The sequence below is a fragment of the Venturia canescens genome, chromosome 2 (genome assembly GCF_019457755.1).
Source record: "Venturia canescens isolate UGA chromosome 2, ASM1945775v1, whole genome shotgun sequence".
Lineage (NCBI taxonomy): Eukaryota > Metazoa > Arthropoda > Insecta > Hymenoptera > Ichneumonidae > Venturia > Venturia canescens.
The window spans coordinates 6,987,754-7,012,386 of record NC_057422.1 but is presented as its reverse complement, the minus strand read 5'-3'; the positions used below and the strand labels follow the sequence as shown (position 1 = coordinate 7,012,386).

General features: G+C 43.6%; 2 protein-coding genes and 1 non-coding gene across 5 annotated transcripts; 2 read left to right on the top strand and 1 right to left on the bottom strand.

Annotated features, from left to right (window-relative positions):
- Positions 1-191: 191 nt before the first annotated feature.
- On the bottom strand, positions 192-5,072 carry Cyp4c3 (Cytochrome P450 4c3). Of its 3 annotated transcripts, none has more exons than XM_043411171.1 (11): positions 4,233-5,067; positions 3,354-3,560; positions 3,037-3,222; positions 2,877-2,946; positions 2,074-2,200; positions 1,928-1,988; positions 1,715-1,845; positions 1,564-1,632; positions 1,300-1,471; positions 953-1,132; positions 192-742 (listed from the first exon to the last, which is right to left on the bottom strand). In XM_043411171.1, exons 1-11 carry the CDS (start codon positions 4,444-4,446, stop codon positions 582-584), a joined length of 1,578 nt encoding a protein of 525 aa, XP_043267106.1. In that variant the 5' UTR covers positions 4,447-5,067; the 3' UTR covers positions 192-581. The 3 variants fall into 3 exon arrangements, 2 of the variants coding, with proteins under 2 accessions (XP_043267106.1, XP_043267107.1); XM_043411172.1 differs by having other exon boundaries at positions 618-754; positions 4,233-5,070; XR_006259867.1 differs by lacking the exon at positions 192-742 and having other exon boundaries at positions 997-1,132; positions 1,212-1,471; positions 4,233-5,072.
- TRNAV-AAC (transfer RNA valine (anticodon AAC)) lies at positions 4,023-4,095 on the top strand. The gene has a single exon. It is a non-coding gene; the product is annotated as a tRNA-Val (tRNA).
- LOC122406021 (uncharacterized) lies at positions 4,963-23,162 on the top strand. The gene is made up of 5 exons (XM_043411173.1): positions 4,963-5,079; positions 5,362-5,493; positions 21,263-21,531; positions 21,623-21,763; positions 22,404-23,162. The coding sequence occupies exons 3-5, from the start codon at positions 21,328-21,330 to the stop codon at positions 22,923-22,925; spliced, it is 867 nt and encodes a 288-aa protein (XP_043267108.1). The 5' UTR covers positions 4,963-5,079; positions 5,362-5,493; positions 21,263-21,327; the 3' UTR covers positions 22,926-23,162.
- The last annotated feature ends 1,471 nt before the right edge of the window (positions 23,163-24,633 follow it).

The following is a 24,633-nucleotide window of genomic DNA, read 5'->3' as shown; positions in this document are numbered from 1 at the left end:
TTTATTTTCGGTGATTTGGATGAATATTCTAATGCGAATTGCTCACTAGTATCGATATTTATACATAAGTCAAGAAATTATTCTATCGAATGACATAAGCAGAGATGAAAGAATATATTTCTCATTTATTCATTACGAGCAATTGATTTTTTTAACCGGAGGCGAGTGAATAAATGAACACTGTAAAAATATAATGGAGGAATAAAAATCGTGTCATTTTATTAAATTTATGGTTTTCTAATAAAACATTTTCTTTTGTAGTGATGAATTTATGAGAAAAAAAAACAAAAAAAAACAAAATTCCTTTTAAATTACAGCTTCTTCGATAATTTCGGGAAACTTCCATGCATTAATTAACTAGTATAAGTGCTCGTTTCTATTTCGCAGTTACACTGTGAGAGAGCAGTGAAAGGAAAACATGATTGCACATAAAATTCTTGCGGTGAACACGAACTAACACAGCTTAACACGATCTAAAAAGTTGTCGCGCAAAACACTCATAACAATACACTAGAGAGATAAATATGAGCTAATGTAGGGTACCAAGATTTTTTGAAAACACAATTGCTCACTAAATAACACTACTTTCGCCGAGTTAGCGTCAATTTGAGGCCATTCGTTGGTCGTATAACAAGCTCAGCTGCGATTCTCACATCTTCACGACGCTCAGCTGCCGTTATTTTGTATTTTCGTAGAACTCCCGATATCATCACTTTTTCCTCCATCATAGCGAATTTCTGACCTGTGATTCATACTTTTAGTTTTTTTTTTTTTTTCTTTTCGTTCGACGAAACGTTTTCAGGTCGCATAATATTCGAAGAGATTTCGCAAGGAATATAATAATGAATCACGAATAGATTCAGTGAAAAATGAACGAGAATGATTTAAAAAATTATATTCCAACAGTAATCGATGATTCATTGGAAATGGGAAAATCCATTATTCAATTTACCGATACAATTTCGTGGCCCAGCGCTGAAAGGAATGTAAGCATAAGGGTGGCGCCCCGTTGAGTTTTCTGGTGAAAAACGCTCGGGATCAAATTTGTCGGGATTCCGATAAACTTTGGCATCCCGATGCAAAATTGGCACGGTTATTATGGCGGTCGTTCCTTCAGGCACTACGTGTTTACCTGCAGATAGTAGTTGTGAGAATTAAATTTAAACGTCGCGTTCATCGTTTTTCTCTTATTTTATGAACTTTTAACGTACAAAGTGGCAAGCAATAATACTGCGAGGATATTTTGGAGGTTATGTCCGAGCTATTTTCGGGCATAAATCGGAGACATAAAATAATAACCTATTTTCACTCGCTCGGAGATTCTCCGCGCAATGAAAGGAACACTGGGATACAAACGCAGAGCTTCTTTGATACATTTTTCGAGATATTTCATGTTTTTCAAGTCTCTCATGGTGGGACGACGCTCACGATCGCCCTCGAAAATTTCATCGAGCTCTTCGACGATTTTTTCCTGCGGCGGAAATAGCGATAGTGAATATAAATAGAACACCAGCACAAAGACTCGCTCATTGTGTCATTACTGCGTCTCGCGAAGTGTGTTACCTGATATTCCGGGTGACATCCGAGCAGATATAGCGTCCAAGAAACTGCGGACGACGTCGTATCGTGACCCTTCGCATTATTATTATTATTATTTCGTTGATATTATTTGAGAACTGATTAATCCCATTATAACAAGTGTTTTTTGTTATACCTCGAACATGAAAGTGTCAACTTCCTCTCGTATGTCATCGTTCGACAATACCGTACCATTTTTTGACGCCTCAATTAGAAGATCCAAAAATGCAAGACGATTTTTCGTGCCCGTTGCTTCATCCACTAATTCTGTCAATTACGTTTTTCTTTTTTTTTAATTTTTTCGATAGAAACTTAAACGTTAAATTTTGCTAATCATTGCTACACTTACGACCGTCCGCGTGCAAGTTTGTTTTTTCCCTTTCTATTTCCACTCGTCTCTCAGCAATGACCTTACGTAACATAATGAATGGAAATATTAAAACCTCATTTTTAGAGCCCCGTAACGAAAATAAATCGTCGAAAATGTTTTCTTACCTTGTAGGAAAAGTTGTGCAGAACCTTAACGCACTCTTGATGTCTTTTGTAGAGGGATGTCAAACGGAACAAGCAGTCGGGACGATACAAAAATATCGCTTGTCTCGTGTGAATTATGTTTCCGATTCTGTTCAACACATTTTCGGTGAGAAAGCATTTTTTGTTCGAAACTTGGTGTGAATGGGGATATTTAAATATTTTTAGCGAGAGGAAAAAATTGGCGATGTTTTTGGAAAATGCGTTGCGTTCTTATCTAAAATATTTCATCTTTCTGTGCTACGTGACTTATAAAATGAAAGTTATAACAGAAAATAAATACACATTCTCACGATCTCACTGACTAATGTTTATAAACAAAGACAACGTTCGTGACTTATCAACTTCGGAACAAAATAATTCTGTGCGCTATTCGAGAAGTTTAATACAAACGGCGTAAAACAATTGAAATAATAAACGAGAAAAGTGTATAAAAAATTTCGAAAATAAACATTCCTCCTTATTCTCATAAACGTACAAAGCGAGTCGATTCTTTGAAATGTAGAAATTTCTTTACACTCGAACGCTCGTGGAGATTTCGAGGTCAATTTTGTTTTTATTTATTTTCTTCGCAAGGCAATCTTCCCTTTCGTAGAAACGAACTGCATCAAAAAGTCTTTGTACGAGGGAGAAAGCTTTGGACACGAAGTCGAATACGAAGAGGAATCAGAGGACTTTGAACGATGCGAATTGAGGAAAAATGGACGGATAATATTTCGTCAGAATTTAGGTTGAGACGGTGTGACAAAACACGGGACGTGACTTACTCGTAAACAGCTCGAACGTATTCGCTATCGCTGTGTTTTTGTGCGTGAATTGGTCGTCCCATTGCTGTTTCTGTAAACATCGATAGGAATTTTGATCGGACGTGTTTTCGATTAATATTCTTTCTATTTACGAACAAAGACGTTGAATTGTGATCTTTACCGCAGATTATGTCAAGTGTACACAGCGTCACGTACGGGAAAATGTTGAAAGCACCTTGATCGACCTCCGAAGACAGTCTCTCGATTAACGTCTCCGTTTGTTCGCAAAAAACATCGAGAAAATCGTCCAAAATACTGAAGTGGAAGCTCGGGGTTAGGATCTTTCGTCGATGGTACCACTTTTTTCCTGTATTTTTTTCTCATTATTGAAATTGTGCTAATACAACAGTTTCGAAGCGATTCCGCGAACAAGTGCACCAAAAACCGTTGCGACAATCAAGTGCTTCCCTCTTGCGGCCGTTTCGTTCTAATTCTTACCAGAAGATGTCAAGAGTCCTGTACCCAACCATGGATGCAAAAATTTGTAATCTGAACTTTTATCGATGTGACGACTGTTGTTCAAAACGGCTTCAACGGTTTCGGCTTTACTCAGAAATACGTAGGGAGTCCAGCCGCCCCATGCTTTGTTTATCCCTTCCCGGTACCCCCACAGCATTATCAGGCCAAAAAGTCGCTGGTAGAGCTCTAGAACGAGTCGAAATTGTACGATTTACTAAAAGAACGATGTCAAATTTAACCCATAATAATTCATTCGAAAACTGGAATATTTGCATATCGAAAATTCCCCGAAACATTGAATGAGAAAAAAGCACATTTCGCAGTGCTAATTGGAGTGTTGATAATCCTAGAGAGCCAAAAATAACGAAGTTTTCGCTCTGCGATCATTTTATTGGTACATTTTTTTTCACCGGATTGTACACGTGCCCAAAACTCGTGTAAAGTGGATTTCGAGTCAGAAATTAAGGAATGAATTTGAGGAGCTTGCGAAGAATTTATAGATTTCGACTGAAAATTCATGTAATTTAAAGTCCTGGATCGAAAGTATTGAAAAACAGCATTTTTTCGACAACAACAAATTATTTTAGAGTAAAAGGGCTGATGCTAAAGACCTTATGACGAAAATTGAATTAAATTCTGTCACGCAACGTTTCCGTGGTGTAGTGGTTATCACATCCGCCTAACACGCGGAAGGCCCCCGGTTCGATCCCGGGCGGAAACATTATTTTTTTTCCCCGAACGTTTATTAATTTTTTCTCATTAAAAAAATGTACAAATGAAAAACACAGTTTCGATTAATCGAAAACTTGATTTTGTATTATTTAAATAATCGGAAAAAAATAAATTAATCGAACTTACCGTCATGATCAACGTTCAGTTCGACGATATTACCGATCAATGGTAAGCCGAGTGGTCCAGGAATATCGTCAAAATATTTCCAATACTTTTTCTTTGTATGCCACCATCGCAGTATTGTCCACAAGACGTAACTCAAGAGCAGGAAAGCAAGAAAATTCGTCGCGTCTAATAATCTGCTCTCACCCCATTTTTTCTCTACAGCAAGGTCGATCATGACTTTTTTTATCGTCGATTTATCGATCAGGAGAGTTACCGGAGAGTTCAAAAAAGTTAAGTCGCCTGGAAAAGTCTCAACGGATTCGACCCCTGCACAATTAAAACTGAGATGTTTCGTTCCATTTTTCTCGAACTTTAACTGCCCATTAACTTGCCCCACCTTTGATTACCGAAAAAACGTAAATACGATGAACGTGCTCTTAATCTAATCATCGAAGGTGATCGTTGCATCGCGATTTTAAATTCGGAATATTGTCAAATTATTTCCCTTCCAAATTAGTATTCGAGCGGATCGCATGATAAACATTATCGCGCGTGTTGACAGAATTTTCACGAACAAGGTAGCGTTCGAATCCAGGAAGTCAAAGAAATGTGTCGCAACGTTGAGCTTCGTTTCCGTGGTTTTCAGAGCTTCTTCAAGTAGTTTTTGTCGTTTCCAGGAATGTGCGTACGTCACACGTAAGGAAACGAATGAATAAATTCGTCGCATATATTTCAAAGCAGAAAGTAAATTTATCAAATCCGAAGATTCGCGGCGATTCAATTCGATCATTTTTACGTTGAGAACGACCATCGACCGAGGAATTTTTGTCAACACTCTTTCGACTTGGACCGTTTCGTTCAAGGCCAAGTAAATAAGTAAACTAATCAATAACCGCGAAGACCGAAACAAATTCGATACACAATAATACCCAAATGCCCTTCTCCGGTTCGAGCTCGTCGTCGCTCAACCGTCAGTCGGTAACGTAGAAATCGCTCATACCGACGTACCAAGTGTCGGTAGTTAACTACGGTCGGTATACCCTCGAATGACTTTTTTTTCCGTTAAATCGTAGATGGCGCTTCCAAGTTCCAATTTCTCTCAATTATAGGGCTGTAATATTGACATAACGCGGTTTTGACCTCTGTTTAGGTACGAACGCCCGGTCTCCTCGAGTTACCAAGGAAACGAAACTTCCCTCCGAATTTCAGGGTCCCACATGTATCCGAAACAAGCAAGCGAACCCTTTCGCATTCGGAATTCAACGGTCGACACTCGAAACAGGTATTTTAGATTAATAAGTGTTTAACTCTAAGCGACAATCGATCGAAACGACACGAGGTTTTTGTGGAAATCGAACACGCACGATTACGCCGCGTTATTTCGTCGTCCCGAACAATTTTCATTCTAAGAAACAGTTTCTTCGCACCCTAATACAGATAAGAGGATCAAAGCTTCTGCAGGCACCGGAATTGCTCGTGTTTGCTGTCGATTCAGATTTCCGGGTAATACGTCAGTGCCCCGAGGTAGAAGCCGTCCCCGCGCTCGCTGCTTTGATCCTCCAGCAAATTTCATGTTCTCCTTCCCGCAACACATCGCGCCAACTTTTCCAAAAATTCTATTGCCCCTGCACGCGTAATCGCGACTGACGACGGACGTCCCGACGGACGAGGGTCGAACAAATCCCATTCCAACTTGTTTTCCACTCTCCCCGAGTGTCTCGATTACTCGCCCAAACGTTGATTATTATCAGACAACTGCCTCCACGTACGTTCCTTCAGGGATCAAGCAGCTCGCCTTTCTCGTCGAGTTCAAATAAAAAATAATAAAAATCCAACGTGGCTGCAGCGTCACGAGAATATTCGAGTCTCGAGTAGCGAATTCGACATTCCCGAATCGACGCGTCGGAAGCTTCTACAAAATCGTACAATTCACGCTGCGGCATTCCGAGTAAATATTCGGGGATGCCGATCTTTCAAAAAAATCTTCCGAGTTTGAATACTTCGGAGGAATCGTGACGAGGCACGAACGACGACCGAGACAAACTCTCGACATTGACGAGGCACACATTTTTTCGGAAAGCAGCAAAAAAAACGTCAACATTTCAATAATTCCCCGAATTCACGAGCCTGTCAAAACTCTCCGAAGCGCTTCGAAGCACCAAAAACCGTCGTAAAATAAAAAATAATAAAAACGAAATCCACAAACGCCTCTTCGAAATTGAGCACGTCGAAAAATTTTAAAAAAACCGAGAAAACCAGCGCAAATATTCCGTGCAGTGTCAAATTTTTTTCAACTCAACCAACCCTCCGAAGAAAGACTGGGGACGAAAGGCACGAGGAACGATTTGAGTGCGGTCGGATCGATCGATGTTTCACGAGCCATAGATCATTTCATTGTGCAAAAGTGGGAGTGTACAAACATAATATGATCTCGCGTGCAGGATAATACCGGCGGAGGAAATGTCCGCAGAGGTCTCCGGGTGTGTACACACTCTGGGGACAAGTCTGGGTGCGGGACGACAGACAAAATGTGCGGTGTTTGGTCTCCATTAATATCGGATCGACGGGATGGTGTTACTGCAGTAACCCGGGGGTCGTACTCTCTTGTATCTCTTTTTTATGGGGCCATATGTCTTCCGATGGGATGCATAGGACGCGCGCGCGTTATCCCTGCGGGTTGGCCGCTCATTTGTCACCGCGCAATCTGCCGGTGTTGCGATTTGATGGTTCGCAGTCAAAACACATGGACCATTCGATTGGATACCTGTGACGCCGAATGTACGTGCTTTTTATGGGGATCGAGCGTTCGATGTGAGAGAGTTGGGCGCGGGTAGCGAAGTGTTTTTCTCAGTACTCGAAGTTTTAACGAATTCGATGGATTTTCGATGATCGTTTGGTCGTTGGGCTCGAGTGAGTTTTCGAAGGGACGGCCCTCGGGTCGGCGGAGAAAAACTGAGTTATTTTCCATCCCCAGCGTTTTCGTACGCGTCAAGCGTCGCGAGTAACGAAAATGAATCGAACAAGTTTCCGGATTTTATTACAACCGCGCGGGCAGATCGTAGCGTCGTCTCGAAAACTTGAAGCGCCGCCGCGGAGAGCACGAGGAGGAGAGATAATGACTAAATTTATTGCCGCGCCTCATAAACCGGCAGCAGACTTATTTTACGCATGACTCGACTCGCAACATTTTCTTTACGACACCCAAACGTCACTTCGCGTCTCGACGCTATATAATGCGATGAAAAAAAATGAAAATAAATAAACGCGACGTTCTACGGCGTACAGAAAAGTCAAGTTTGCCCCCGTAAGCATAATGCATACATTCGAAGTACAGATAAAAAAAAGAGGAGGAAAATACGAACGACAAAAAACAGCGAAGAGCCCCTCCGGGGGCATTTAGACGGTTTGCCAACACCTACTGTGTTGACGCGAAGGGTGACTCGAGTCTCTCTCCCACTATAAACGACTCGCGACCGGACCCCCCGCATCTGTCCTGTTCCTGGTCCACATTAGGGTTGCTCTTTTCTCCTCTCTACTTTTCTACATTATCTTCCTACCTCCGTATCTTCCTCCTTGTGGGCGTCGGACGTTCTTTGTACACAAAATAAAACGACGAAGAAAGGAAAGCTTCTGCGAACAAGGGAGAGCGGCTCGTTCCTTTAAGGGCGGGGTACAACGTCTATCCGGTGGAAAAAAGGCCCAATTTTAAGAATTTCTTTAGACGCCGCAGGCAATGGCAAATTTATTTATTGGTTGTCACATAATGTTATAATATTTGAACAATATTTCCTCTATTTTTTAAAAGCGAACATCAGTAATTAAGGAGGGTCGATCGCGACGATGCAATGTTGCCACGCTAAAGCGTGTTAAAAATATTAAGAATTTCAAAATAATGAGAATTTCATAAAATTTGGTAAATGTATTGTCTAAAAATATATAAGACTAAATATATTTTTTAGATTTCTAAAGACTCGAGTAATTGAACGCACTAAAGTTCACGTGTATAAGCATAGAGTTTACATACATACAGTTATGCATCTCGTGCATAAGGAGTTCGATTTAACGCTCAATCATTCGATAACCATGTGGTAAAAAAATTTGTAAAAAATTGTATTTGTATACTTGATGCCAGAAAATGTTATTACCAAATTTAATCAAATTCTTATTATTTTTATTTCGTTATCCACCCTCTTTAACTCGATGGTAGCAAATCTTGAGAAGCACTTCGGAAATAAGTTGTCGATCGCGGTGGAACAATGTGTAATGTTTTGTTTTTTTTTTATTTTTTATTTTAGGGTTGTTACAAGAAAAAATTCAATTGTTTTAAAAGATCGAACGAAATTTATTTACATGTTTTGTTCTGGTATAGTTCGCAATAATTATCAGGAGGAAGAAGACTTATCTTTCGTTTGTCTTTTGCCTCGAATGGTCCTTTTCCCTAATATCGGACCTATTCGTTCAAGCGTTCGATTCCAACTGCCTTGATTGAAACACCTCTCTCGACACTTCAAAATCTTGAGAGGGGAAAATGTGTCGTAGAAAAACACTTTATCCGAATTACTCACTAAACTTACTCTTAGGCCAGAACTCTTGTTTCAATTTCTCGTTACAAATGTAAATCGAAATCTGCTCGACCGATCCTTACACAATGCCTTAAACAATTGACAAATGAGAGGATGTTTTTTTTCAATTTTTTGCATTATTATTTGTGACACTTGGAAGTGAAAAGACTGATTTCCGTCTTGGAAATGAACCTGTAAAATTAATAGTTATGAGAAATTGTAAAAAAGCTCTCGCGGACACCTGCCAAATTTCAAAATTTGGATTCACGCTGTTCGCGGGTGGACAACTTTTTTTCCGAAGTGCTTCTGCTACCGTCGAGTATTGATATCAGAGTTATAAAAATTCAGGAAATCTTGATCACGTATTCTATATTAACAATCAATAAAACAAATTTGTATGATCTGTAACGTCTAAAAGAATTCTTAAATTTTTTTTACCGAATCAACGTAACCCCGCCCTTAAAATGCGCGAGCTCGAATTCGATGCGGAGTCGGAATTTAAAGCTCCCTGTTAAAATTCCTTCGAAATAATCGCAAAGGTTCATTCCGCAAGGCCCGAGTCTTAAAAAAATTAGTGTGAAAAAGAAAGAATGTTGATTGCCTCAAAATTTTGAATGAAAATAGAGTTTCTGGGAATTCGATCTTCCGTCCACCTTCCATCCACGTGTCCAGCACTCACCTTGAATACTTTCGTCGCGTAACGACCTGACGAATAATCGGCGCGGAAAAGGGTCAATGTAAAATAAGTTTACCCTGGATGCGGATCGCGCAGCGAGGCAAATGTAAAATGAGCACGGAATATGAAATCTAAACCCCCTTATTTTACCACCCCATTTGGTCGTTGTATAATATCAATGGACGATGGGGTGGCGATGATCGCATCGCATTACCAGTGAAGCGTTCTATGAGCGAGTGTTTGCCACCACTGCGTGTCGCTATCCCTCGCCCTTTTCTCTACTCCGCGAAACAGAGACGGAGAAAGTATCTCGATTAAGGGGCGAGGGGAGAGAGAAAGAGGGAAAACGAGCCGGTCTCAAACGACCCGGGGCTCTGGACGAAAAGAAAGGAGGGAGAGCACGAGAGAGAGAGAGAGAGAGAGAGTCGAAAACCCCTGTGGTGAGCATTACGAGGCTGGCCGAGTCCCGCGTCACCCCTAAGCGGCTTGGGTGTAAAATAAACGATACCTAATTATACGCTTCTCTCCTCTCCGTATATTTGCGCTTGTGTGAAACTTGGAGGGCGAGAGCAAGTGCTTCGATCTCTTTCGTTCGCGAAGGTGCGATTCACGGGCCCCGAAGTTTCTTTGACTCGACAAATCGGATTACGCACAATTACGATTCGAACCCGGGAGGCATTTTTGGCATATTTTCATGCACGAGCTTAACGAAGCAAACCTCTTCCATTTGGACGATTTTTTGTCCACGGGTCGTCGAAAAATTGGGAGTTGCTCACTAATTCGGAGGTTTTCGAACAACAACGAAATGTCAAAATCTTAGAGTACTGCTCCGATCAGAAGGAACGACGAGGTCCCTCGATCCATGCTGTGGCGTTCCGGACCGACTTTGCACGGAACGGTCTCATGGCTCCTTGCTCCGGACGCTCCGGAGAGAATTTGTACATTTTTCGAGCTCGAGCTCGAGTGAGAGAAGGCTAAGAAGAGAGAGGGAGAGAGCAAGAGAGAGATTTCGTGTGCCTTGCTGCTGTTCCTGGAGGGTGGAGCGCTTCTCTACGGCTTCGCTGGCGATGATTAATTAGCGTTTGATGAATATGTATGAGGGAGAGAGAGGGCGCGCGAGAAACATTCGTTGCAAGGGGGTGGATCGCGAGGCAGCCAAAATTCGCCGTATTCTCTGACTCTCTTCGTGTGCACGGTCCTCCAGCGCGAACAAAAACACGAGCGTGTATTCCCTTTACACTCGGAATTGTACAACGCGCTCGTACTCCGAGGATTGGGAAGCAAAAGGTCGTAATTCCTCCGATTCGCATGCCCGATTTCGACGGTCCGACCTTTTTCATTGTCAGCTCAAATACGAAACGCGAATCCGAATGTGTCCGTAGGTCACCCACGTATTTGGTCTACGGGGCGCTCCACGCGAGGCGTAACCTCTTTTAATCAAGAAATAGTTCGTTTTATATTACGGGGTAAACTCAAGTTTCCTTGTCAGGAAATGCAGAAGTGCGTTTAAAAACTTTTAGGATACTCCGGTCGAGACAAACCTGCGTCACGACGCGATTCTACCGTCGTTTATCAAAGAACCCACGACGCTGAAGTTCCCAACGTTCGAGTCCAACGAAATGAAGGAAAAAAGATTTGTAGAATTGCTGGAATTCGGCAGAGAACGAAATTGGAGAATTGCTGGAATTATTTGAGGCCTTTTTTTAGATCATTTCGTTGGACTCCGACGTTGCAAACTTCGCAGCGTCACAAAGAATCCCAGGTTAGCGTATTTTTATGTTTGTGCGAGAATAAGTACTTCCGTTTGAACTGGTTCAATGAATTAAAGAAATAACGTTCCTCGGAGGAGTTGACATCGGCGTTTCTCCTCTCGATGCCTCGGGAACGCTTCTCTGATTTTCTCGTCTGCATGTACACGAAACTCCCGAACATTGACAAAAAGTTTTGAAAGGATTTGTTAGCAAAATACTGAAAGAACGTTTGTTATTTTGAGTTTCCCGACAGTCGTTCCACGAAATTTGAGAACTTTTCGAAACTTTGGTGAATTATTGTGAGGACATTGATCGAGAGACTCGCCATGTAAAAAATGACTCAACTCGATCAATTGATTTCATTTCGTTATTAAAAAAACGCGAATTCGCTATCGAAAAAATGATTTTCATCGCGGTTGATTGATAACGAAATATAAATCGACGATGAAAGTTTGACTCCACATGGAATTCACGTTGTGCGTGTAAAGTTTATGGGCGAGGGCTGCGAAAATCATTCCCTCTGTGGAATAGTACGGTTGAAAGCCCAACGGCAAACGTATTTGGTGTACGGGAGGCGAGGAGAGAAGGAGAGCGGCCACAAGCCGGCTCGCGCGGTGTTTCAACTCGACTGAACGACTCTCTCCTCAGCAGCATCGTGCAATGTTTAACAATGCGTTTCACGAACCGAAAACCAAACTCGGAGGGAAAAGCCTCTTACCCTTCGTTGAATTTCCCACCTATAATTACCCTCGCGACTTAGGGGTTTTATTCCGTAATGAATTATTGTGCTCAAGACGTTCTCTGTGGACTGGTGGAAACTCGAGAGGGCTTGTTTTTGACTCAGTCATTACTGAGCAATGAAGAAATTAATATTAATTGTTATTCGCGATGGTCGTTGCGTCAGCGACGAGGGAAAGTCTCGCCGTAGCAGCGCTCCAGGCTGCGAGTGAAAAGCTTATTCGCCCGGTTATCGCCGATCGTTTTTGGCTTTTTCAATTCCGGAGTTGCCCCCTTTCGAGAGGTTCGAAAAACTCGAAAACCCTGAAAAATTCGAGGCCTCGACGTTTCCCATGATTTTTAATAAACAATACGAATTACGGTGCGTCGCGCGGAGCTCGAAACCTCAGATTTTCGGGGCCACCGACGAGCGAGTGTGGAAATAGCTGAAACACTGGTGCCGAGAGGATTGCTCGAACTGGGCTCGGCAGCGCAGAACAATGGCGAACAATAGCGAGATCTTCTCTCTTTGGAAGGGATGGAGAGAGGATAAAAAGAGACGGAGAGATCCGGCGCCGGAGCCAAACCCGGCTTACGTGCAAATACAATTATATCTCGTGAACTCGATTACCATTTAAATGGAAACAAACGGAAAACGCTAAAATAGACCAACCGCATGCCCTTTTCGTGGGCGTGCTGACGCGGCCATTTTCGTTCTGTGAAGAATCACGCTTCTATCGCGTTTTCCTCGATCCTCTTCATTAATACTTTACCATCGATGGGCTTCGCATTTCTCATTGTATTTTACGCGCATTGGAATTAATCAAGGATGCATAGCAGTGGGAATTACACTTTCGGAATTTTCCACGCAAAATTTCGATGTTCTCCGCGCTGCACGGACCGAAAGTTACCCACTTTTGTGTCCAAAACGGCGCGGAAGCTTTTCGTTTTGCAAATCTTGGGCGACGATTACAGATTTGCCAGCGTTCGCTCTCCGAGACACGATTTATTTGCAGATTTCGACTCTTTTTCGACGAAATTTCAAAAACTTCACTTTTTTTAAAGAAAAATTAGATTTTCGTGGGTATTGCCAGCACGAGGCCGTGGGAAGGACCGAAAAATCTCGTCAACGCCGATTTTCAACACCCCAGTGGAGCAACGACAGCGCCAGTGGCTCCCATATTATTATACACTTAATTTCGTAATGAACCACATCGCTCGAGGGTCGCGCCGCCGCTCGATCAGTTACGAGAGAAAAAAAGAGAGAGAGAGAGAGAGCAAGGAAGAATCTTGCACTGATTTCACGGGCCACCTGTCGCACTACAAAAACGAGAGAATTGCCTCTGGCCAAACACGAAGACAACCCTCCACTCGTTTTGTTTCGCTTTGAAAATTGGTCACGCAGGGTGCAGGGCACGTTATTTTACATCGAGGGTCAGAAACGTCACTTTTATACGCAGACCCAGCGAGACACGATTGCCATTCGACGATTAGTTCGAATTCATTAGGCAAGATAACCAGCCAGATTTTATGGCTTTCGTTCCCTCTCGATTCAGTCTCGATCTTCGTTTTACTTACTGGCCATTGAACCTCGACGTTATTTTACTCCAAACCATTCCTGCAAATGACAAATGTATTTCGGTCTTACCATTTTCGTGAAACTTCGAGTTAAAATCGAGCTTGACACGAGCTCGAAAACATCGAATCACGACCAAAAGAATTTTTCAACTAAAAGAAAACCCTAAACTCGATGAAAATTATTCGCATTCTTGTGAAAACCGAATCAAAAGTATTTTTGCGATATGTAACAAACACCCAGTGACGAAAGTTTCCACCCAAAGATTTTCCTGCAATTTGCCATTTGCGATCAATGAGTTTCGTGTCATCCACATAAATTCGGAGTAAATTGGGTTAATCAAACTCAACGTGGAGTCACCACTGTCGATGTACAGAAAAGTTAATAAAAGTTACAAGCGAATGTTTGTTTTCGACAGTGTCGCCTCACCTGGTGATTCTTGACCTCTCTCGTCTCGTTGGGGTGAGTTGACTCCGCACCCCAATTCCGTTCGATTCTGCAGCGTGTACGAGCCGCCAAAAAATGTCGGATTCGTCACTTCGTGAGTGATCCGCTATCCACAATGATTCAAATATACACAAACATGAGTCTCCACATGGCCATTTCGTGTTTCCCTGTTTGAGCGTTTTCACGTAAAGCTGAACCAATATTTCCGTCCATTGTCAATGAACTTTCATGGCTTTATGTTCCTCGACCACAATGAAAATCGTTTCCAATAAAAGCATCGATGCCACGCGTCTAAACTCCTCTACAAAGCCCCAGACATTTCTCGTATACGAGAGATCTCATTGTTTCACATCGCAACGTCAAAATGTTGAACCAATTTTGGCCTATTTCCCAATAATGCGATCCCTCGGACGTCGCGAATCTTTCAATGGGACCGACGATCTTCGCTGACAAAAAAATCAGGCTGAGTTCGAATCTCTCCAATTTTTCTGACTGAAACTAAGTTTTTTTTATTAAAAAAAAAACCACCTTTTCCTCAGTCGAATAGAAAATTTCATCGGAACTCTAAATAATCGTAGCTTGCCACGAATTTGTCGAGCGTCGAGTACCAAAAAGCCACAAATAGTATTTGAACCGTAAAAATATTCGATTGAGTGTCCACTCATCGAGATTTTGGCGACGCTTATCCTCTCGGCGTGGTGAATCGCGTAAAATTATTCTCAAAAACAAAGCGTGGGCCTCGGCAGTTTAGAATGTTTCATCAAGCAAACGAGCGAAGTCTGTAACTAGCTTCGAGGGAGTGTACAGCGACGATGATATTTAACGAGGCCAGACGCTCTTGCGGGTCGGCTGTAGCGAGAGGGGTTTCGACGAGAGTCGAGAAGGCACGTGGTGGCGGGCGGGGAGGGGCAGGGAGAATCGTAGATTATGCGGGGAAGGTTCGTGCATTGAAATGGTAATAAGAGCGCGTCTAATATAGTGGAGCGGGAGTTTGCACGCGCGGAGGAGGAGCAGGCTGACCGGCACATGGGAAGTTTGTTATTGTGTTGAGATTTTCACGCGGCGTAGAAGTCCGCGGAAAATGGTGAATTTGGATGGCGAGGCCGGTCAGCCGGTGGAGTTTTCGGGCGAGCGAAGGGCCGCGTGATGCTTGTGGGGGGATCGGTCGCTCTCGGACGAGTTATGCTCGACGAGAACGAAGCCAAATATTGGCAATATCATCCCTCGTATTGTTCGCTTCAAGACCTGCCAGTTTTGGATCTTGTCTGCGACCCTAAATAACCGATGCTCTCTGGTTTGTACGAGAATTCCGCGTTCCAGGCTCGCTGTGTGTGTTTCGTGCTCGGCGAATTTACAGAAACGTATACGAGCCGCTGCGCTCTATTTCCTGGGTGTGAGAACGATGTCCATTTGAATGCTCTCGCCCGATTTCGGTGTCAATGCCTATACACTCCCTCCAGGATATTATGGGATTAGGTTTGAGAGGGCTTATCCCCGCGGCCGCGAGCGCCAGCCAGAGGCAAAAGCAGCATCGAAGCCCAACATGCCTTCTCTGTTCGCGATCTGCTCTTTTCCTCTTTCTCTCTCCCTCGCCTCTTACTCGAATTTGTGTTAGCTCGTCCTCTCTCTCCCTCTTGATTCTCGCTCGATTTGTGCATGTGTATTTCACTCTCTCAGCCGCGGCTTTCACCCCGGCAAATGTCTACTGTTCGAGACAGGGTCCAGCCACTGTACGCGCGGCTTACCAGGGCATCAATACTGAACTAGTGTAATCTGAATCACTCCAACTTCGTTCGAGTAATTCCAGCACTCTGCTGTTACCAACTGCGAGCAAACGAGCGACCCACGGTCCAAGGGTACCGCGAAGGCGTCTCATATTTTCGCACTCTTGCATCTTCCCCTGTCCGTATTGCTCCCCGAATCTGTGACTGAAAAATACACGGATTTGGGGACGAACTCGAGTCGAGCGTCGTCGATCGGTCGAACGACGAACGTCCAATGAATCTTCCTCCCAAACTTCGGTCCCTCTCAGCTACCGGAGCACCGAATCCCCGAGGGTTAATAATCGAATTACACAAACATCGTCTTAAGATCGTCCCGAATTCTCGATTTAGTTGTCCACTTGCCAACAGATCGAATCGCAATCATCCGTAATAAATGATCAGAGATATTATAACCGATGTAGATAGATATGGAGGCCGAGAGGAAGGGAAACAACGTCGGAGATCGTCGTACGATCGGGCTGTTGATTCAGGGCGTGCAACACCCGGGATAGCGCACATCACGTGCTCAGCCGTGTGTGCACGGAGGCCCAAAGCTCCCTCGATCGGAACTCCAGCACGCGCCACGATTACGCGATTACGCGTGTCATCTCCTGCGCTCCTCTCGCTGTTTCAACGTACACCGATATTATATAGCTCAGTGGAATGGGGCTGGCTCCTGTCATCTCGTAGGGGCACAGTCCGCGAAGGGAGCCCGCGCCAGGAACCCCGCTCTCTTGCTTCGTGATGATTCTATAGCGAGAGGGCGAGCAATGACGCAGAAGATATTCGCCCTTACGACGTTCGTATTGTGCCTACATCGGAGCTCGCGAAACCCTCGGCAAACTTCCCTTCGTCTCTGGCGCTCCCATCTGGCGGAGAAAATATTCGGGATCCTTCTCCTCCCCCTGACGTCTTTACCAGTTTCCTTCGATCTCGCATTCGCTCTCTCGATCGACCGGGAATCCAACATCGGGACGAAGCCAGGGACGATGAGCGGAAACTGGAAACCCGGAACGCATCGACTCGTGCTCGGGAACACGAAAACGCGTTGCAGACCGAAATTCCTTCGCTGATCGCGTCACATGCAATTTCTTCGAAACGTTTATTCGCAATGTTACTTCACTCTTACGATTTTCCACATTTTTTCCAGCCGTGCATTTTAGATTTTGGGAAAAAAACTCGTGTTCGTGGCATTTCCGGTCGATCCTTTTCCCCCGGACTGTCTCCTCGAGAGCTGGAAGTCCTCGACTCCGAAATTCGATTGCGGATAAACCAAATGCTCGATCCGACGAGTTCCTTTAGATAACGAAATACGTTCGAGGCCGAGTCTTCGATTTGAGCCGATGACCGTATATCCTCAAGCGACAAAAGCATTGAAAAGATCGATGAAAACGGTGCTTATTCAACTTTCTCATGACCCACTGATACCTCGAGCAGTGAATCGTCGAAAAAGGACTCATCATTTTCTCGTTACGGAGAAATCGAACGGTATTCGAGCCGGTGGGATCGAATCGCAAATGCATGAACATCGAATGGGCGAATAGAAACTGGGGCGTTTTGCCAATGAAGATCTCCCACGCATAAACCACGCTTCGCCTATATGTTTGTCCGGATAAACGCGCATAAATACATGCCCGTCGAAGGTGGCTACGAAATCGAATCGCCGTCGTCTGTCCCGTGTATATTGTCGAGGAAACGACGAGGCACACCGCAAGCTTTCGAAACGCATGTGTATCCTCCGCAGTTCAATATACACCGGTAAAGTAACAGCGCACCAGCAGTGAGAAGCGACGCTCCGAATTAAGGGCGACCGGGATACGCCACGTGCCGCCACGTGACACCGACGCTTTTGTACAAACAGCATTATGCACGACCGTGCTAACATAAATTACTGCGGGTTTAATATCGGACGTTACATCGTTGTTATTCCGTCACTCCTCGCTCCAAATCGCATTACCTTCATGTTTTCTCGTGTGTGGTCGCACCGACCCCCCGCAACTAGCCTCTGGACCCGAAGCCTCGGTCAACGGTACTTGGCTAGCAAAATCATTGATTGATGGAACGCTCCGTCAGGCCAATTTCAAGGAATTTCTTTAGAAAAAACTCAACAAATTTTGTCGTTTTGTCGATCGTTGGTTTGTTGATAAAAATATTTGAGTTCTTGGACTCCCTGAAGTTGGCTGTTTATTTAAAGTAGTTCGGCCGTCCGATAAAGTGCGGCGAAGGTCCACTTGTTTTGTGGCAAATGGTATAGTTTAAGACGACAAGCACGAATCTTGAATTGGGCAATCAGAATTCTTGTGATCTTTTGAGAAACTTGAAAATTTTTGGTAATTTACTGCTGCTGAAACAAAAGTGGGGAACAGTTTTGGGGTCGTTGCCTAAAATGTGAAACTTTCCGGCTTCCTCCATTTTGGAAGGCAAAAACTCAAAGTCCGCAATTTCTCTTGCCTAATAACTCTGGATCGGAGCAGTCAATTATTTTTCGAATTATGCAGCACGTTACTAAATTTTGTAAAAAATTTTACAAACTTTCTCGCTGAAAGACTGGATCGTTGATTGTTCGAGTATAACGATTTTTATGAGCGAGGGAGGTGCCAATAGGAACGTCATAAATTACTGCTGCTGAGTGTCAGAGTAGAAGAGCTTCATTAATCTTGAGATCCGAGGCTCAGAGGGATTTTTTAGTTCTTTTACTCATCGAGAAACCAGACATCCTTCGAGATCAATGATTCATTCATAATTTTCTATCGTCCACTTCGCATGAATGAAAGAGCAAAGAAGAGGCGATACTAAGCAGCTTTTATAGTAAAGCGTTACGGGCTTTGCGCGGCTGAGATGAAAGGCTATAACTATACGTCGACATTATAGTGTAAACGAGTGGAAACCCCGGAGCGATTGAAGCGTTCCAGCATCCGGTACACAGAGCTCTCCTTTCTGTTTTCTCTTCCTCTTCCTCTGCTCCTCGAAAGTGAATGAAAAATTTTATGAATGAAAGCCACACTGCACCGGAGTGGCTTTTCTTCGGATCAAGAAATGTCCGTTCGACCCTTTGGCCCGAGTTGAAGGGACCGTCTCGAGTTTTCTGCGAGTCCTCATCGATTTCCCGAAGCCCAGCAATGTTTTTTTTTCACTCCTTCTCACGATCACGAAGCTTCAACGAGCTCTTGAGAAAATTATAGCGAAAATGAAAATCTCTGTCGAGTCGTCGAGGATCGTTGAAAAATCACGTAACCTCTAATTCGATTCTCGAGCCAATCGAGTGTCACCGAAATGAACAAATGCATTGCGTCAATCAAGCGACAACGGTCCAGCTCCACGGGAGAATGCAAACTCCGCATTCCGCATCGGGGCAACTTAAAATATCGCTCGCGAATAAAAAATAACGATCGAAATCACTCGGGAGATTAGATCGATTCGTAAGACATTTGCATGACTCAGTTGAACGAACCGAAGCGCCGCCCTAGCCGTGCGGGGGTTTATTCGACGAGTTTTTTCAATCTCCGAGTTTTTATAATTCCCGGTTGGTCGACGCTGAACAAAGTACATACATATGCGTTTAACGCGGATACAGCCTCTTGATATACGATCGCAGGAGCGGGTTCGGTTCGCCTCATTACGGTTTACCGATTATACAGCGAGCCATTGTAGTTTCTCGGTTAACGTGTTAATTATGCCGGCTCGCGGACGCTCACACCGTTCTGTATATGGTTTACTACTGATGCTCGTAATTATGTATGCACGCACAGAGTACATCGGTGAATATATATGCGCAGTCCACGGGACGGGGGGAGAGTTAAATCGTCTCCCGGTCGGGGCTATAACTGCGGATTCGAACTGCCAGGTTTATACGCCCGCGACACAATCCCCCGGAGCTTTTCGATAATTTATATTAGCTATTTGAAAAATAAAAATATCAGTTTGTAATATGGAAACAATTACGTTCGTTTCGGGTGTGTATTAACTCGCAATTACACGGAGTTGCTCGTCGGTCCGGAATCGTGGGAGAGCTCAATTGAGCAGTGGAAAAAATCACTCGTCAAAAGTGAGCATTGATAGGGGGGATGAGAAAATTTGTTTAGGATAACGATGATCGATCAGGGGTTCGTGTTTCGTGAAGGAATTTGTAGCCCGGTTTAGGGGAATCGGTGTGAAAAAATCATTCGGTATATTTACGAAGGGTTTCGATCGTTGTAAAGTTTGTTTGATAAATTCGTAAAAATACGCGATAAATTTTCGTCACACGCGAGCGTATTTTCATTTGCGTTCTTTGCGCCGAGCTGACTTTGAAAGATTGCTTATATTCAGAGTGGAAAGAGCGAGGTCCAACCGATGCGAGGATTCGAGAACATAATTTAGAGCAAACAAACACTGTCTCGGTAAAGTCGAGCATAAAATTATAGCCATAAATCAGTGCGGCTGAGGAGGAGAAGCAAAGTATCAAATGGCGGTGCGGCCTACCCGCGAGGTGCGTATGTGCGCGAATGTATAGAGAGACTCGTATTTATGTGGCATGAGAACGTACTTTGTTACGCAATTATTTAGGGAGCCTGTTTCAAGACAATGTCGGATCTTATCGTCGAACAATTGCAGTCCAAATTTTGACATGCTCGTAGTCTTAATTCCTCGGTTTCAGTTAACGCACATTTTCAATTTTCTCTTTTCATTGGTTGGATCAAATGTCCAGAGGTTTTTCATGCACTTTTCAATTCATTACAGAATTGCTGAGGAGAATGTTCGAATAGATTTTTTGTTGCTGAAAATCATTCAACCTGGGACCTGAAATATTCGATTTTTTTCTTCCTTCGATTGATCTGTTGGTGCAATTTTTTTTTATTAAGGTAGATCATGCCGTAGGATCGTATTTTATGGGTGTCTAAATTGGCTCGATATTTACTTCCTAATTAAAGATATGATCACTCTAAATTAATGTTAGAGCCGTTAATCAATCGGAGATCCATATCACTGACTGAACCCCAAATTTCACTAGTCCCTGGCTAAAATACTGTAGTTTTTTATGTAAAAAATCGCTTCAGAAAGCGCAATGGGAAAGCACAGAGGAAAATGGATCAAGAAAAACGTTTTAATAAAAAGACAGAAGGCTATTACAGGAATGAGCCAAGCCAAGGAGAAACGAAATCCCGAGATAAGCAAATGTGGGGTTACGAGTGCTCGCATTTTACCAATTTCGATGAATCTTTAAATATATCTTTATTACTAGTAAGACAATCGTCTCGAATTTTTTTCCAGACCTTCCTTATATACTTTATTCTTATTGTGTACGTTTTTCATAAACTTCGTAAGAAGCGTTCATTCGTTATAAGGAAAGATAAGCAATTTTTAACGCATAGTCCTTGTACCCCTGTGTATTTTTCTGCCTTTATTAATTTCTTTGAACGAAGTTAACGATCGTTTTATCATTTTCGATTTCGTTGTTTTTTTCTCTATTTCAGTTGGTTTTTCGATTGTCGAAGGACTTTCGATCGCTCGATTCTCCATTTCCGGCGTGGAATTCAGCGCGTTTGATAATTGATTGATGTTTTGTGGTTATATTTATAGAACCGCCGGGATTTGAGTGGTCCGTTTGGAAGATCGAGGCGAAGTGAAAACAAGCGCGATTGCGGATGCCCGAAAAAGTACCGTTCCGTAATCCCTATCCGATACCGGATGTTTCGAGCGAGGGCGCTTGGAAGCGTGGTCCGGTGCTCGGCAAAAAGGTCACGGTCACTGACAGACGTTGGAAAACGAAAGTGGACACCCACGAGCGGCTCTTCGCTCATCACACTCTCAACAGTATTCGGAACGATCAACGTCTCGTTAGGAAAAAAGTATGAAAATTATTGAATGATTTAATAATCGAGCTTAAAATCGATTTTGCAACGAAATTTGGAGTACTTTTGATCCTTCCATTGATTAAAGGCGCCGAACGATGCTCTCGACTTCGCCCTCGCCTCCGTCTACACCCACAGCGAGGACACTTTCGTACCGAAAATGTACGTCAGCATGCAGCCCGAGACACTCCGAATGGAGACTTGGAGAGTCCTCCGCAACGAGCTCAAGGTACGATCGCGGTCGGAGGAAAGAAAATGTTGAACTTGAAATAGTTCGCCCAAATTCATTGAGATCCCGGTCAGAAAGCTTCGACTCGTTTGACTCAATATTCGCTTTTGATAGTTCATCAATTGAAGGGTTCGTGTACTCGGTCAAATATCCAGTACATTATTGTGGCTCGCACGTTAATTCAGAAATAACACGAAATACTTTCCGACAGTGATGACGTTCTCATGTACGAGCTAATTTGAATTCGCGTCTCGCTAGTTGAAGGGTGGATTAAGCTCACTCCGGAGAGGAAAGAGCGCGAGGGAATGAGGGATTTTCGTGTAAGCTAAGAGAAAAGAGAGAGAGAGGGAGATGGAGAGGGAGAGAGAAAGCCTTGCATATTGTACACAGTGATTTACATTAGGTGCGACAGCTGTTTGTATTCTCACTTGTAAAGTCCCGTTCTCGCGGACATGCCGTAAGCCATTTAAATCGTGGGTATATACATGTTCGTACAAAAGGCTTCGTCAAAATCAAAATTTCAGATTGCAAGTTGCACAATCGCGGCATGCGAGTTGCGAAGCGTTCGCCGGCTGTCTCGTGCCGATGAATTCCTTTAAATGTATAATTCAGAGCCTGAAATATTTATTTTTCTGTATAGACAGAAACCCCGGAGTTTGGGATACCGACGATTCCCGAAGACGTCGAAGACTCGTCGTCGTCGTCTCCCGAGGCCAGCAAACACGAGAAGAGCGAAAGAAAACGCGGGCATCCCAATAAGAAGGCTTTGCCGAACGTCAAGACCGCAGCTAGAGCGAAGCTCGCGGCCAGGGCGAAGGCAGCAGCATCCGGTGGAAAAACGGGGCCTGGTTCTAAGGCGCCAGGGGGCTCTCATAGAGCGGTTGGATCTAAGGGCCGAACCGGACCGAAAGGAGGAGCAGCGACGGGTCCTAAAAAGCCGACTGAGTATTCGATGTCGATGACGAGACCGACTTCCACAGCGCTACGGATGCGTCAGGGGGCTCAATTACATCAGTACGCTGGGGGAGGCCAGCACGGAATCCCGGACAGAATGGAAAGGATTCACCCGAGCACGTTGAAACTGGCGATCGACGGTCCTCACTCGGATCAAACGAAATCTGGATACAGTCGAAAAGAGAATGGAACTTTCTACGGCATTTAAGCTCAAACGTGAGCTCTGCTTCCACGATCATTGCAAAGATGGAAACTCACGAGAATTCCGTTGCGAATGTCTCCTCGTAAGCGAGCTTCAACCAAAATGTCCGCTTCCCTGACAATTCATTTTTCAACCTCTACAGTTTCTTCCATTTTTTTCCCGTCCATCTTTCGTATATCTTATAATTGTATTTTTATTTTTAACCTTTGTAGTTTGAAGAATTACAATATACACTCAAAATCATCTCGGTTTTAGAGCTTTCCTATGAATTCGTGCTCCTAAAGCACTTCAAGCTTCGGTATATGAACGAAGCCGCTCGCACGAGCTCAAATTTTCAACAATATCATCACTCCTCCAAGCTACCAATCGTTCTCATGCAAATACTATGAGCTCAAGCTTTTTTGCGACGTGCTGCAAGCTTTTTTCAAGTTTTGTTTACGCAATCTCTTCTTTACATCGAATCTGTCTCATCTCTCCGAAGGATTATGCGCATTGGCGTTTGTCTTGCTCACTTTCCTCGCTCTGTCGCTTGATCTCTCTCTCTCGAATAAACGTTATCGAGAGCTACCAATGCAACTGGCGCATTGTTGCTGCTGGCTAAACTCACATCACATATAATTCACGAGAGATGTAAATCGAGGCTAACGTATATTCGAATCCAGAATTGTCAACAAACGTGTGGCGAGAGAGAGAGAGAGAGAGAGAGAGAGAGAGAGAGAGAGGAGGGGGGGATAGAGATAGAGAGATCTATTGAATTATTGGCTGATGGGAAACCAAGTGCACCGTACAGAGAGTGTGGCGTCGAGAGATACCCGTTCGCCGGATCCGTTGATGCAGCAGCCGAGTTATATCTGATCTTGTTGACAAATTGGCACGGGCGATGTTATCTCACGATTGGGAACGAAGCCCTGCAGAGCACACACAATTCTCGGCATCAACATCCCGGCGCTGCGGATAGGCGATGATACACCACCGGGGAAGGGTCATCATCGCTCGGGAATATGTCACGAGACTCCCTTGAGATGAGATCTTTCGTGATAAAGTTCTTCTCGATGCTGCCCCACGAGAATGGAGAAAAAAAGAAAATGTTTGCGGAGTCACTGAACGACGTCGATGAGCGAAATAATAATTTGAAAAAATTCAATTAATATTCAGGCTCGTTGACGGAATCCGTTACGTCAGAGTTGCTGTTTTCATTTAGCCTTTAATTCAGCCATTTCGACAGGGAGTTCCAAGTCCATTCATTTTCACTTTTGAGTTGGACTGAATTATTTTTCGGTTTTTTCCCCGACCAAAGGTCGCTTTCACATCGGTGAAGTTTCAAACGAACCCATTAAAATGGGCTTCGATCAATTTTCCTTCCTCATAGAGGAAGCTTCGTGACGATGAAAATTTTTTTTTTCCAGTTTTCAATGTCAATGTGCTCAAAGTGTTCCAAAACATCGAAAAATCATATCTAGAAAAAATGTCCGGATGTGCGCGTGTTTGTGTGTGTGTGTATGTTATGGCACTGCAAAATTCAAACGTTTATAACTCGGAAACGGTTTGAGATATACAGGGCCACTGTTTTGCACAGATGTTAATCTATACAAGCTTTTCATTATCTGATAATTTTATAAGAATGTGAAAAAAAATACGAATATGACGACGTTTTGAAATTTTCATAAAAATGGTGTCGACGCTCTAACTTTCGAAAATTTAGAGATTTATTAAT

What these genes read in the sequence shown, in the direction of transcription:
- Cyp4c3 (XM_043411171.1), bottom strand. Translation starts at nt 4,446, where the DNA reads ATGATCGACCTTGCTGTAGAGAAAAAATGGGGTGAGAGCAGATTATTA. An exon ending in ACTGAACGTTGATCATGACG is followed by an intron (nt 3,561 to 4,232) that starts GTAAGTTCGATT and finishes GACTCGTTCTAG; the next exon opens with AGCTCTACCAGCGACTTTTT. An exon ending in TACACTTGACATAATCTGCG is followed by an intron (nt 2,947 to 3,036) that starts GTAAAGATCACA and finishes CGATGTTTACAG; the next exon opens with AAACAGCAATGGGACGACCA.
- LOC122406021 (XM_043411173.1), top strand. Translation starts at nt 21,328, where the DNA reads ATGCCCGAAAAAGTACCGTTCCGTAATCCCTATCCGATACCGGATGTT. An exon ending in AACGTCTCGTTAGGAAAAAA is followed by an intron (nt 21,532 to 21,622) that starts GTATGAAAATTA and finishes CATTGATTAAAG; the next exon opens with GCGCCGAACGATGCTCTCGA. An exon ending in TCCTCCGCAACGAGCTCAAG is followed by an intron (nt 21,764 to 22,403) that starts GTACGATCGCGG and finishes TTTTCTGTATAG; the next exon opens with ACAGAAACCCCGGAGTTTGG.